The sequence below is a fragment of the Phocoena sinus genome, chromosome 19 (genome assembly GCF_008692025.1).
Source record: "Phocoena sinus isolate mPhoSin1 chromosome 19, mPhoSin1.pri, whole genome shotgun sequence".
NCBI classification, from domain to species: domain Eukaryota; kingdom Metazoa; phylum Chordata; class Mammalia; order Artiodactyla; family Phocoenidae; genus Phocoena; species Phocoena sinus.
In genome coordinates, this window is record NC_045781.1 from 2,016,689 (window position 1) to 2,029,497 (window position 12,809).

The 12,809-nt window shown below is 47.6% G+C and overlaps 1 protein-coding gene across 14 annotated transcripts in view; it reads left to right on the top strand.

Annotated features, from left to right (window-relative positions):
- The window catches only part of PEG3 (paternally expressed 3), a 31,174-nt gene extending 23,444 nt beyond the window's left edge, over positions 1-7,730 (top strand). For all 14 annotated transcript variants that reach the window (XM_032612525.1, XM_032612531.1, XM_032612518.1 and 11 more), the window contains one exon: positions 164-7,730. In XM_032612525.1, coding sequence (XP_032468416.1) covers positions 164-4,161 — 3,998 coding nt within the window. In that variant the 3' untranslated portion in view covers positions 4,162-7,730. The remainder of the gene's footprint in view (positions 1-163) is intronic.
- Positions 7,731-12,809: the final 5,079 nt, after the last annotated feature.

Below are 12,809 nucleotides of genomic sequence, written 5' to 3' on the forward strand. Positions count from 1 at the left end.
GATGGGAGCCGTCCGTACACACTGATACATGATGATACACAATTGATGCACAAAAATACAAGCATTTTACAGTTTATCTTCACACCACCATCACGGAGGTCCCAGTGTTACTTTGCACAAGTACAGGGACGAGGGAGCATTTACATTTGGGATTTCTTTCCAGGTCTGAAAACTATGCCTGAAACCAAAAAGTCAGCCCATCGGCGGGGGATCTGTGAAGATGAATCTTCCCACGGGGTGATAATGGAAAAGTTCATCAAGGACGTTTCGCGCAACTCCAAATCGGGAAGGGCAAGGGAACCTAGCGATCGGATGCAGAGGTTCCCCAGGAGGCCAGACAGTGACTGGAAGGAAGTTCCATTCAACAAGAGGGAGTCGGTGATTCAGGAGAGGGGCCATGAAGGGAATGCCTTTGGGGGAGGAGGCTTTAATTTAAACTCAAACCTTGTTTCCAGAAAGAGAGTTCTTGAGAGAAAAAGGCGCTATCATTTTGACACAGACGGGAAGGGCTCCGTGCACGGTCGGAGAGGTGGTGCAAGGAAGCGGCCCTTTGAGCGCAGCGAGGTGAGGAAGGCCGCTAGCGGGAGCAGCCTTAGCGCGCCGCCCGTCCCCCAGTTGCAGCCCTTCGACTTTGGGGCGACGCCCTATGTGTGTGATGAGTGTGGGAGGTCCTTCAGCGTGATTTCGGGGTTTGTGGAGCATCAGATCACGCACACCAGGGAGAATCTGTATGAGTACGGCGAGTCCTTTCTTCATAGTGTGGCCGTCAGTGAGGTTCAGAAAAGGCAGACCGGAGGGAAGCGCTTTGAATGTAAGGAGTGTGGGGAACCCTTCAATAAGAGCGCCGCCCTGGCCGAGCATCGGAAAATTCACGCTAGAGATTGCCTTGCGGGGTGTAAGGACGAGGAGCACGAGGAGCCCTTCATGCCCAGCCCAACCTTCAGGGAGCTCCAGAAGATATATGGGAAGGACAAATTCTATGAGTGCAGGGTGTGCAAGGAAACCTTCCTTCATAGTTCTGCCCTGGTCGAGCACCAGAAAACCCATGGCCGAGATGACAAAGGTAGTGAGCATGGGGAAGCCTTCAAACCCAGCCCAGCGCTTAACGAGCTTCAGAAGATGTATGGGAAAGAGAAAATGTATGAGTGCAAGGTGTGCGGGGAGACCTTTCATCACAGCGCATCCCTGAAAGAGCACCACAAGATCCACACCCGAGGAAACCCATTTGAAAACAAGGGCAAAGTGTGTGAGGAAACCTTCATTCCTGGTCAGTCCCTTAAAAGACGCCAGAAAACCTACCCAACAGAGAAGGCCTACGACTTCAGAGATGGTGGAGATGCCTTTAGGCAAAACTCAGACCTCATCGAGCATCAGAAAATTCATTCTCGGAAGAACCTCTTTGAAGGCCGGGGGTACGAGAAGTCTGTCATTCACGGTGTGTCCTTCCCCGAATCGCAGAAGAGTCACACTATAACAAGGCCACCTGAGGACGAGGAAGACGAGAAGGCATTCACTGTCAGCTCCAATCCTGATGACAGCCGGGAAGCCCTGTCCTACGAGAGGAACCCCTATGAGAGGTCTTTCATTCATAGCTCAGCCTTCCCTGGGGCTCATAAAAGTCACAGCAAACCGAGAGTGATAGCAGAGGCGACCGTTCAGAGCTCGGGTGCCACCGAACATTGGAAAGTCCACGCTGGGGAGAGTACCTCTGAAAGAAAGGGGTATGAGAGGTCCGTCATCCACAGCCTAGCTGCTTTCAGGCCTCCCCGTGGTCGCGGTGGAAATGAGCTCCTTGGCTGTGACGAGCAGCGGGAGTCCTCCGCTTACCTCTCAGACCCTTGTGGCCAGCCGCAGAAGACCCTTGCCCTAGAGAGCCCCTATGCAGGGGGTAAGAACATCTTCAAGGGCTCTTTCGTGCACGGTGCGTCCCACACCGTATCTCAGGACAGTCTCGCTGGGGAGGGCCCCAGTGGATGGAAGAAGGATGGTGAACCATCTGTCCCCAAGTCGGATGTGCGCGAGCACCAGAAGGCTCGTGCTAAGAAGAAGAACCTCGAGCGGAGGATTTATGAGACCTCTGTAATCCACTCCCTGCGTTTTGGGGAACCTCAAACGTTTCACCCGAGAGAGAAGTTTTACGAATGTCCGGAGTGTGGAGAGTCCTTTGTTCATAGCTCTGACCTCACTGAGCATCAGAAGATTCATGATAGAAAGAAGCCCTCTGGAAGTGAAAACTACATACGATCTGTCATTCGCAGCATAGCCTCCACGGATCCTCAGACCAGTTATGCGGGCCAGTCAGCACAGATGAGTTACGCTGAAGAGCCAGCTCAGACCAGTTACGCTGAAGAGCCAGCTCAGACCAGTTACGCTGAACCCCCAGCTCAGACCAGTTACGCTGAACCCCCAGCTCAGACCAGTTACGCTGAACCCCCAGCTCAGACCAGTTACGCTGAACCCCCAGCTCAGACCAGTTACGCTGAACCCCCAGCTCAGACCAGTTACGCTGAACCCCCAGCTCAGACCAGTTACGCTGAACAGCCTGTCCGCAATGAATGTAAGGAGTGTGGGGAGTGTTTTGCCACTGTTGAAGACCTTGGCATACATCAGAAAATCTATGCCCGAGAGAAATTCCATGGTGGGGAGCTGTTTGGAGGCGCTGTGATTCAGGGTGTGGGCCTTGATGGACCTCGACGGGAAGAGCCTCGGCAGGAAGGGCCAGACGAGCCGGATGAGCCTGAAGACACCATCTATGGGTGCAAGGACTGTGGGCTGGGCTTCGTGGATCGCACAGACCTCAGGGACCATCAGAAGGTTCACGGCAGAGAGTACCTCATCGACAGCCGCGAGTACGCGCGTTCTGTGATGCACACCCGTTCTGTCAGTGAGTATCAGAAAGATTACATTGGAGAGCAGCTTTATGAGTGCCCGGCATGTGGGGAATCTTTCGTTCATAGCTCATTCCTTTTCGAGCATCAGAAAATCCATGAGCAAGACCAGTTTTACGGCCACAGGAGGTATGATGAGCCCTTTATGCAGCCCTTGGTCATTAGCCCGCAGCGGCCTCGGGCCCCACAGAAGAGTCTTCCTGCTGGGACGTCCCTGCAATGCCAAGTGTGCGGACAAGACTTCATCCACGGCTCTGTCCTTAGCGAACACATGAGAGTCCACGCTGGAGACAGCCTGCTGGAGCAGGGCCAGGGAAGCACAGATGCGGTCAGCCCAGGCTCGGCCCCCACAGACCTTCAGAGAGACCAGGCCAAGGACAAGCACTATGAGTGCGCGACCTGTGGAGAATCCTTCCCCAGCCAGGCCGACCTCCGGGAGCACGTGAGGATTCACGAGAAGGACGAGCCCTACGACTACGGGGCCACCTTCGTCCATACCTCCTTCCTCACCGAGCCCCCCAAGAGAGATTCACCCTTCTATGAGTGCAAGGACTGTGGCAAGTCCTTCATCCACAACACAGTCCTCACGAAGCATCAGAAGCTGCACCTCGAGGAAGAGGAGGCGGCAGCCACCGCCCAGGAAGTTGAAGCCAACGTCCTCGTTCCACGGGAAGTTCTGCGGATCCAGGGATCAAATGCGGAGGCCGCAGAGCCAGAGGTGGAGGCCGCCGAGCCGGAGGTGGAGGCCGCCGAGCCCAACGTGGAGGCCGCCGAGCCCAACGGAGAGGCCGAGGGGCCGGAGGGGGAGGCCGCCGAGCCCAATGGGGAGGCCGAACAGCCCAACGGGGAGGCCGAACAGCCCAACGGGGATGCTGATGAACCAGATGGGGCAGGGATCGAAGACCCAGAGGAAAGAGCCGAAGAGCCAGAGGGAGATGCGGATGAGCCGGACGGTGCAGGGATCGAGGACCCAGAAGAGGAAGGTGACGACCAGGAGATCCAAGTGGAAGAGCCCTACTACGATTGCAGGGAGTGTGGCGAGACCTTCACCTCCAACTCAGCCTACGGTGAGCACCTGAAAACCCATGCCAGGGTGATAATATTCGAGCCTGGAAGTGTCTACGGGGAAAGCTCCCACTACACCGAGCATGCCAGCACCAGCAGCAATGACAGTGGCAGGGCTGATGACAAGTACTTCAAGTGTGACGTCTGTGGGCAGGTGTTCACTGACCGCCTGTCCCTGGCCAGGCACCAGAACACCCACACCGGCTGAGGACTCGGGTGTCAAGGTTGGAAAACCTTCACTAGGACTGGACCCTTACTGAACTACAGATAATCGGAACCAACCCATGATGATGTCGGAAGGAGGCTTCCCTTGGCGTATACACACCTGACTTTGAACATCAGACAACTCAGCCTGGAAAGAAACTGAAGGTGGAGACTCCTTCGGACTTAGCAATTCCCCATCAGACATCGGCGTATGCATGTGGGAAAGCCATAACACACATCTTACCTTCCACCCGAGTAATTGCATTGACGGAAAGCTGGAGGGGTTTTCAAGGCTACGGAAATCGCCCACATCTGTAAATGACACTCCTGGAACCTATATATAATGAATGTTTCCTGAGCTGTATATAAAATAGCAAATCATAGCAAACAGTACTCATATTTGGACTTAACATGGTATCCAGCTACAGTTCACTTGCAGAGGTACCTTCCTTACCTGGTACTCTTTGATTTTTTTTTTTTTTTTTTTTTTTGGAGGAGGAAGAGAGCAACAAATTAGAATATATTTGTAAGCATCTTAGATCCTTAGAAAGATTTATTGTGCGTTATTTGAATCCCATCCATATTTTTTTGAGTAATTGACTGTGTTGTTCCTTACTCTTAAATATTCCTGTAAAGGTGTAGGCATGAAAGATAAAATGTCTTTTCTGCTTTGCTGTTTGAAAGGGGAAGTACTTGGAGCTTCCTTTTCAGCCGTTTCGTCTACACTAACACTTTGGAACCTAATGCTGTGTAAGCCTTTACGATACGTGGATTGGCCTTTTGTAACCCCAAATTGATTGGTTGCCACCTTGTACTTTGCAGTGGTTCTCATGCAAAAAATAGTTACAAGTTTTGTTATTTGTTTTTAAACCAACTTGATGTCTGTCGGATAGTGAATTCACAAAAGCTGAAGCTTCTCCCTGTGCATCTTGCGTCTTTGCCTTTCAAGAGTGGTTGCAGCCATCCCTAGATCGCGCGTGCCTGATGAGGTTGAGAGCCGTGGGGGCTCTCATGTAAGTTAGGACGGGGCTGCTGCCTCATCACTCCCTTTGCGCGCTCCCTGCCTTAAGCGACAAGTAGCAACGGGGCTTCGTCCGTGTGTGCCGCTACAACTCAGTTTTTGCACCCTGGGCGCCCAGGGGCGAGTATCCTTAGAGCTTTCTAGTGTGAAACTTAATTCTCGTCTTTACCTGTCTGACCCTCAACCCCATGTCTAACTTGCATTTAAAAAAAAAAGCTTTCTTTACAGTCAACTCGAGCTTAACATGGACTCAGGTTCCCTAGCAGCCTTAATTTGTTTCGTTGCCATCTGTCCCTTCCTCTTAAAGAGTGCCCCCCTAAATAAGCAGTTGTCACCTATCCTTCAGAGCGTCACGTCTGTCTAGTCGCCTTGGTTGCCCGTGTGATCACAAGTCGACCTCACAGCTCGAGGTTTCCTGTATCCTGTTCTGTGGACCACCTGTGCTCCCTTTGCTTCCCTGCCCCTTGCATAATGACTATTAAGAACTCTTTTTGGCTTTGAGTTGGCTGGAAAAAAAAAAAAATTAAAATTAAAAAAAAAATTTTTAAGAGGATCTGGTAGATTAAGAGAGCAGAAGATAAGAGCTAGATTATTTGGGTGAGCAAAGTTAAAGTACCTGCTGGGGAAATGTGTTTAAATCTCCCTCTCCTAGGTCCGCATGGTTAGGGCTCGGGGAGAGCATATCGCAGCTGGAAGGAATGCCAAAGTCGAAGGAGGTTGGTAGGGTGAGAGCAGGAAGCAGAAAAGAGTAAGCCAAAGAAGGGGGAGTCCTGATAACGTCTCCAGACCTCGGAGGGTGAGGAAGCAGTTGGAAGCAACATCAGGAGCGGGGATGGGAAGGCCAGGATGGGAAGAATGAATGAGCAGGATATCCTGGGCCTCTGAGAAGAAGGGGCCGTTTTGATGGCATGGTGTAGGCGAGGGCCAGCTGCATGTGAAGACCCGAGGTTGGACACCTGGGAGAGCTGAGGGACAGTGAGGCACAGCCTCAGAGGAGGACCCTGAGGTGGGGGCTGGCGTCAGCGTTGGTGGGGTGAACCTGTGTTCATCACTGTTGGCAGTATTAACTGGTAGAACTCTTCAGAAAGAGACCTGCCAGATGTCAGGGTGTCCGTTCCAGCCTTTGCTTAGTGAAACATTAGGAACAACGTAATGCCAAAAATAGGAGGACAATTAAGGGAACTTGTCGGTGAACTCCTAATGCAGCTGTTTAAAAATGATAATCATGGAGAGTATTGTAGCAACATGGAAATATATTTACGGAATACTAAGTGGAAAAAACAGGACACAGAATTATATTTATACTACAGTTATAACTGTTTAAAAATGTATGCTTATAGTCAAAAGCTGTCGTGGTGGTGGTGTTGTAGGCTTATAGTCGAGCATTATTTTCTTAAATTCCTTGAATATTCTTCATCATAGTGTTACTAAAAAGTTTATAATCATGTTTCCATTGTGAACATAATTTGAACTCATTATCAGGCACTTGGAAAATACAGAAAAGTGGAGGAAAAAAAAATCCATATACCCCCCATCCAAAGACAGATATACTTCTCACTATATTGTTATCCTCGTTTCTGTGCACAGGTTTATGATCATAACTGTGTCAAAATGTGTACTCGGAATAACTGTTACCTTTGTGGAATTACGGTTAAACACTTTCATCTTAATGTTTTCAGATGTTCCTTATAGTAGTGTCCTGATAACAAAGCTTATTATGTTTGTTTCCATTACAAGCATAATACGTGCCCAGAGGAATAATTGGAAAATACAAAATAAATTAGAAAAGTCGCCCATATCCCCAGCACCCAACAACTACTGTTCACATCTTGATCTGTTTTCTCCATCTCATGTCAGTGCACAAGCTTGTGATTATGACCGTTGAGTACATGTGCATAAAGTCTAAAATGAAAAAAATATGGAAAATAATTAAGAGTATTGTCGTTATGGGATTATGGTTAAACGTTTTGTCTCAGATTCCTTGAATGATCTTTGGTGTTTTGGTACTAAATCTTACGTATGTATTTTTCCATTACAAATATAGTACATACTTATGGCAGACTTCGGGGAGATTCAGCAAAGCAAAAGAAAAGAAACTCATCCATATTCCCGACACCCAACAACCATTGCTGTTGACACCTTGACCTGTGCACAGTCTGATGACTGCGGTGTTTGTGATGAGTATGCAGAGGGTCAAAGATGGGAAGAGACACAGAAAGCAGTGAGGAAATGGTGTGTGGTCATTGTGGGATTACAGTTAAGTATTTTGTCTTGGTTACCTGGGACAGGCTTTCTCACAGTGTTTTGGGAACCTACCTTTATTACATGTATTTCCATTATAAACACGGTATGTGTTCATCACAGAGACTTGGAAGTTACAGAAGTGTAGAAGAGAAACTCACCCATATTATCATCATCCAAAGACTGTGGTTAACATCTTCATATATTTTCTTCATCTTGTTTCTGTGCACAGGTTTTTGGTTTGTTAATATGGTTGTGGTCGTTCTATCTATCTGTAATAGTGTCAACAATAAAAATAAAGTTAAAAATAAGATACTTCTCAGTCTCTTCTTTTGTCCATTTTAAGTGTTTGGGGTGGTTAAAAATCCCAAAACTTAGCGTCTCCTTAGGCCCCTTTAGGGATAGTTTACAAATCTTATTCCAGTTTTGATTATTGCATATATCAAGAGTTACTTCTAAGGGATCTTTTAGTACTACACGATCCCACATTTTTAACTGCACGAATAAAGTTAAAACGTATATTCCAATAGTGTTTGTTTTGTTTTGTTTTTTTTGCGGTACGCGGGCCTCTCACTGCTGTGGCCTCTCCCGTTGCGGAGCACAGGCTCCAGACGCGCAGGCTCAGCGGCCATGGCTCACAGACCCAGCTGCTCTGCGGCATGTGGGATCTTCCCGGACCGGGGCATGAACCCATGTCCCCTGCATCGGCAGGCGGACTCTCAACCACTGTGCCACCAGAGAAGCCCCTCCAATAGTGTTTTAAACTTGATAATAACCGCAACAAGTATGCTTCAGTTACTTGAGTCTGCATTTAAAATTTTAATCCTATATAATATTCTCTCAAAAACAAGAATGATCCTGTAACATAGAAAACATGTTGCTGTTGTGGAGTCTCTTTAAAGTGTCCGTCCCTCACTCTTCCGTGAGGTTAGATGGTTACCCCTGGTGGTGCCTGACTGACTCCAGGGTGGTCACAGCGTCGGTGATCCTTCTACGATAAGGGGCACCAGCGTCGGTCAGGGTGCGAGGGTCAATTCTCTTTTAAGACTACGAAAGGAAGTCTAGGAAGGGAAGGAAGTGAGGGTCGTTGGAGTTGCTTGACGGACATTTAGGGAACTCTTTTCTCCACCCGCACCTCACTTGCAGGGGTAACTATGCCCCTGCCATGTTTATTCCCTGAGGTTTGACCCTTCCCTGGCCTCAGCTGATTGGTACCCATGGGTTCCCCGTGTCCAGTCAGACTCGGACTGAGGGCCACCTGGGTGGTCACACAGGCTGGGGCTGGGTGTGTTGGTGAACAAGGCCACGTGCCAGAGGGAAACTTCGTTCCTGGTGCTTCACCCACCCCAGTGCCTTGGGGATCCTGGCTGAACTGCCTACCTTTGGGTTCCCTAAGAACTCCTACCTCATTACAATAATCGTCCTTGCACTTGAGCTGGCTTTGTTATTAGTGTAGTGTTTTGCTGTTTTCAGCAGCCCCAAATCATTTCCCCTTTCTGGGAGCCACCAAGTCTTGTGGGAATGCCACAGTGCCCTGCCCCTTCCCTGTCCAAAGGCTGAGCCCTGTGCCAATCAGGCTCCCTGAGCAGAAGGGCACACAGAAGTCATCCCAGTGGCAGCACTGACCATACATGAGATCCTGCTACAGAGATAGCCAAGAGCTGTTCTGGTAACTGTCCTTCCTGAGGCCTGATTGTTTAGTTCTTCCTTTGATTCTCTGAGTACCCATTATCCTTCCAGGCTATTCCTTACTTGCTTTACTTGGCCATAGATATTTATAACCCCAAAGAGTCCTAACTGATACAGAAATGGATGCAGAAATGGGTTGGAGATAATAAACCCTGAGGGAAATTGGGATACTTGGAAACATTCAGTATTGGGCCTTGGAATGGGAAACTCAAAGACCAAGGCATGTGGCCTTAAAATATTTAAGTACTGCCCATGGTCGGTCATCTGGAGTCACCTGCTTCCTGGGGTGAAGGGCTTGATAGCAGCTGTCACAAACAAATCCAAAGACTATGAAGGATGTCGTCAGGGAGCTCAGCTCCGTGCTCTGTGGTGACCTAGAGAGGTGGGATTGGGGGTGGGGGTGGGGGTGGGAGGCTCAAGACAGAGGGGATATATGTATGCATATAGCTGATTCACTTTGTTCTACAGCAGAAACTAACAATACTGTAAAGCAATTTTACTCCAATTTAAAAAAAAGACTATGAAGAGTGTCAAGATCAGAGGTACAGGTGGGTTTCTACCTTTAACCTGCAGGGCTCTGACTTTGGTCATTTAAACCCATAGCCTTGCCCTATTCCCAATGTGAAAAGCTTGGGCAGCCCTAGGGAAACACGATCCTGGCAATCAGAATGGTGGGTCTAGGAAACTCGGAAACACTGAGACCACCCTGAAGCTCCAAACCCTTGAAAACACTCCTCATTCACCACTTCCATCCCACACAGAGGAAGTCGTGGGGGCTGCCCGTGGGAGGGGCAGCCGTTGAAATGCTCTCTGATGTTCTTGGCAATGGGAAGAACCTGAGTATTGAAAAGGGGGCCGCTTCTCAGAGGAAGCATGGCTGGTGTAATCGGATCCTGGGGGGGATGGGAGTCCTGACACAAATTCATGGATGTGATGCCCCCGCAAAGGGTTTATATAACAAAATAAGCCAAAGTCTAGGTCCAAAAGAGGCTGACTAGGGCCACCATACTGGAGTCACAACGTCCTTGAGTCTGTTTATAGACAATGTCACTCGAGTCCAGGGACCCTTGAGGAAGGACTCTGTTAAACATAACACCTGTGCCTTATGGAGATAATCCATTTGTTGATAATAATCCTTCCAAGGACCAGTGGATGTTGCACCTAAACACTCATCCTTGGGGTTGGGAGCATTGCAAGGTGAACAGCAATTAAGATGTAATGTGCTGTCTGCAGGCAAGCCAGCTCCCGAGAGCTGGGCTCTACATCTTCTAGTTGTACCTTCCTAATTCTTCACTTGGTTTAACTCATTCCTCCCCTGGGAAGGCATGAGTGAGGATGAAGCCAGGACTGGTACTATGTCCACCCTCCAAACAGCCAGACATCTGGGGGTAGGTTGATCACACCAAGCCCCTTTCATCGCAGAGAGGGCAATGTTTTATCCTCAATGGAACAGTGATGTGTTCTGGATTTAGATTTTCCTTTCCCTCCCCACCAGCCTCTTCTCAACATCTGTGGGCTTACTGTGTGTTTCATACAGCACTTAGGCACCATATGTAGCAGTCATCCATCAGAATGATGCTCATAACAAGCAACCACAAAACCTCGATGACACCCAATAAATGTTTATTTCTCACACATCTAGGATCAGATCGGTGAGATGGCTGGGCTTCTTCATGTGCCTGGGGATTGGCTGGCTGTCAGCTGACGTCGGCTAGTAATAGCTGGGGTTGGGAGACTCAGACAACTCCCATCCTCCTGAGACTAGTGGACCACCTCCTTATGGTGGTGGCAAAATGCAAGAGAACAAGTGAAAATACCCAAGGCCTCTTGAAGCCTAGACTTGGAACTAGTATACTGTCACTTTCATCTCATTCTGTTGGCCAAAGCAAGTCACTTGGGGTGGGGAATATACTCCACCTTTAGGAAAGGAGTTAAAGCCACATGACAGAGGGGAGTGAAGAACCAGAGACATTAATGGAACCTCAATACCTTGCTGTTAACCAAGGAATTCTCTTCCCATGATTTATATCCCACACACCTGTATAATCCCTAAAAAACATCCTAGGTATATCCTAAGGAAAACTAAGCCATGATCTTCAATGAGAGAAGCCACCATCTGACTTTGGAAAGCTGTTTTGCCAAATGTGATATATGCCCCAAACCTACTGTCTGTAGTTGGAAGACAAAAGTCCAGGAACAAAGAATTGAAAACAGAGGCGTACTTCCTTCCATTGCATCTCATTATCCAATCTCCAAATTCTTGTTTCAAGGAGCCTGTTGATTTAGAACTCTTACTACCCAAGGGAACTTTTACAGCTGGAGGCACAATAGTTCCATATAACTGGAGCTAGACTGTCCCCTAGCCTTCTGGGGTTCCCTCTCTGACCACTAGACAAATAGGCAAAAAGAAGATTATGATGATAACTGAGGTTGGCCCTAATTAACAAGTAGAAATATGATCGGTTACTGCTTATTTTGATTATCTCTTGTCATGTAACAATTCCAAAACTTAGTGACTTAAAATAACAACCAACAATCATACATTTGCTCACAGTTCTGCAGACTGGATTGGACCCAGCTAGGATCTTCTGCTGTCTTGTCTACAGTCACTCATGTGTTATAGTCATATATCTGGAGATTCAACTAGGGCTCCCTGAAGGGTTGGCTTCTCTCTTGCCTCAAGTTGAGAATTGCTGGCTGGTGAAGATCTCTCTAAGTCAGATCCAGCCCATAAAGACTGGAAGAGGTAGCTACTTGTTCAAATGTACAGAACAAAGCAAACCTACAAGGAACATGAATAATCAAGAAAACACAGCACAATCAAAGTAAGAAAACAAATCTCCAGTAACCAACATGGTAGAAATGGAAATCTGTGAACTGTCTTACAAAGAATTAAAAATAATCATCTTTAAAAAAGCTCAGTGAGTTACCAGAGAACGTGGGTAGACAACCAAATGAAACCAGGGAAATTATACATGAACAAAATTAGAATATCAACAAAAAGAAACAAACAAGCAAATGAACCAAGTAGAAACACTGGAGCTAGAGAATACAATAACTGAACTGAAAAATTAATTAGTGGGGTTCAGAAGCAGAATTAATCAAGGAGAAGGAAGAATTCTCATACTTAGGGGCAAGTGATTCAAAATTTTCAGTAAACAAAGCTACAGTAATCAAAACAGCATGGTACTGGCACAGAAACAGACACAGAGATCAATGGAACAGAACAGAGAATCCAGAAATAAACCCACACACTATGGTCAATTAAACCATGACAAAGGAGGCAAGAATATAAAATGGAGCATCAATAAATGCTGCTGGGAAAACGGGACAGCTACATGTAAAAGAATGAAATTAGAGCATTCTCTAACACAATATACAAAAATCAACTCAAAGTGGATTAAAGACCTAAATGTAAAACTGGAAACCATAAAACTCCTAGAAGAAAACATAAGAACACTCTTTCGAGCCCTGGTCTGGGAAGAGCCCACGTGCCGCGGAGCAACTAGGCTCGTGAGCCACAACTACTGAGCCTGCGCATCTGGAGCCTGTGCTCCGCAACAAGAGAGGCCACAACAGTGAGAGGCCCGCGTACCACAAAAATAAATAAATAAAAATTAAAAAACTAGTCCCAATACCACTATTACACTTAAAATAATTTCTTAATATCTCCAAATACTCCGTGTTCAAATTTCTCCATC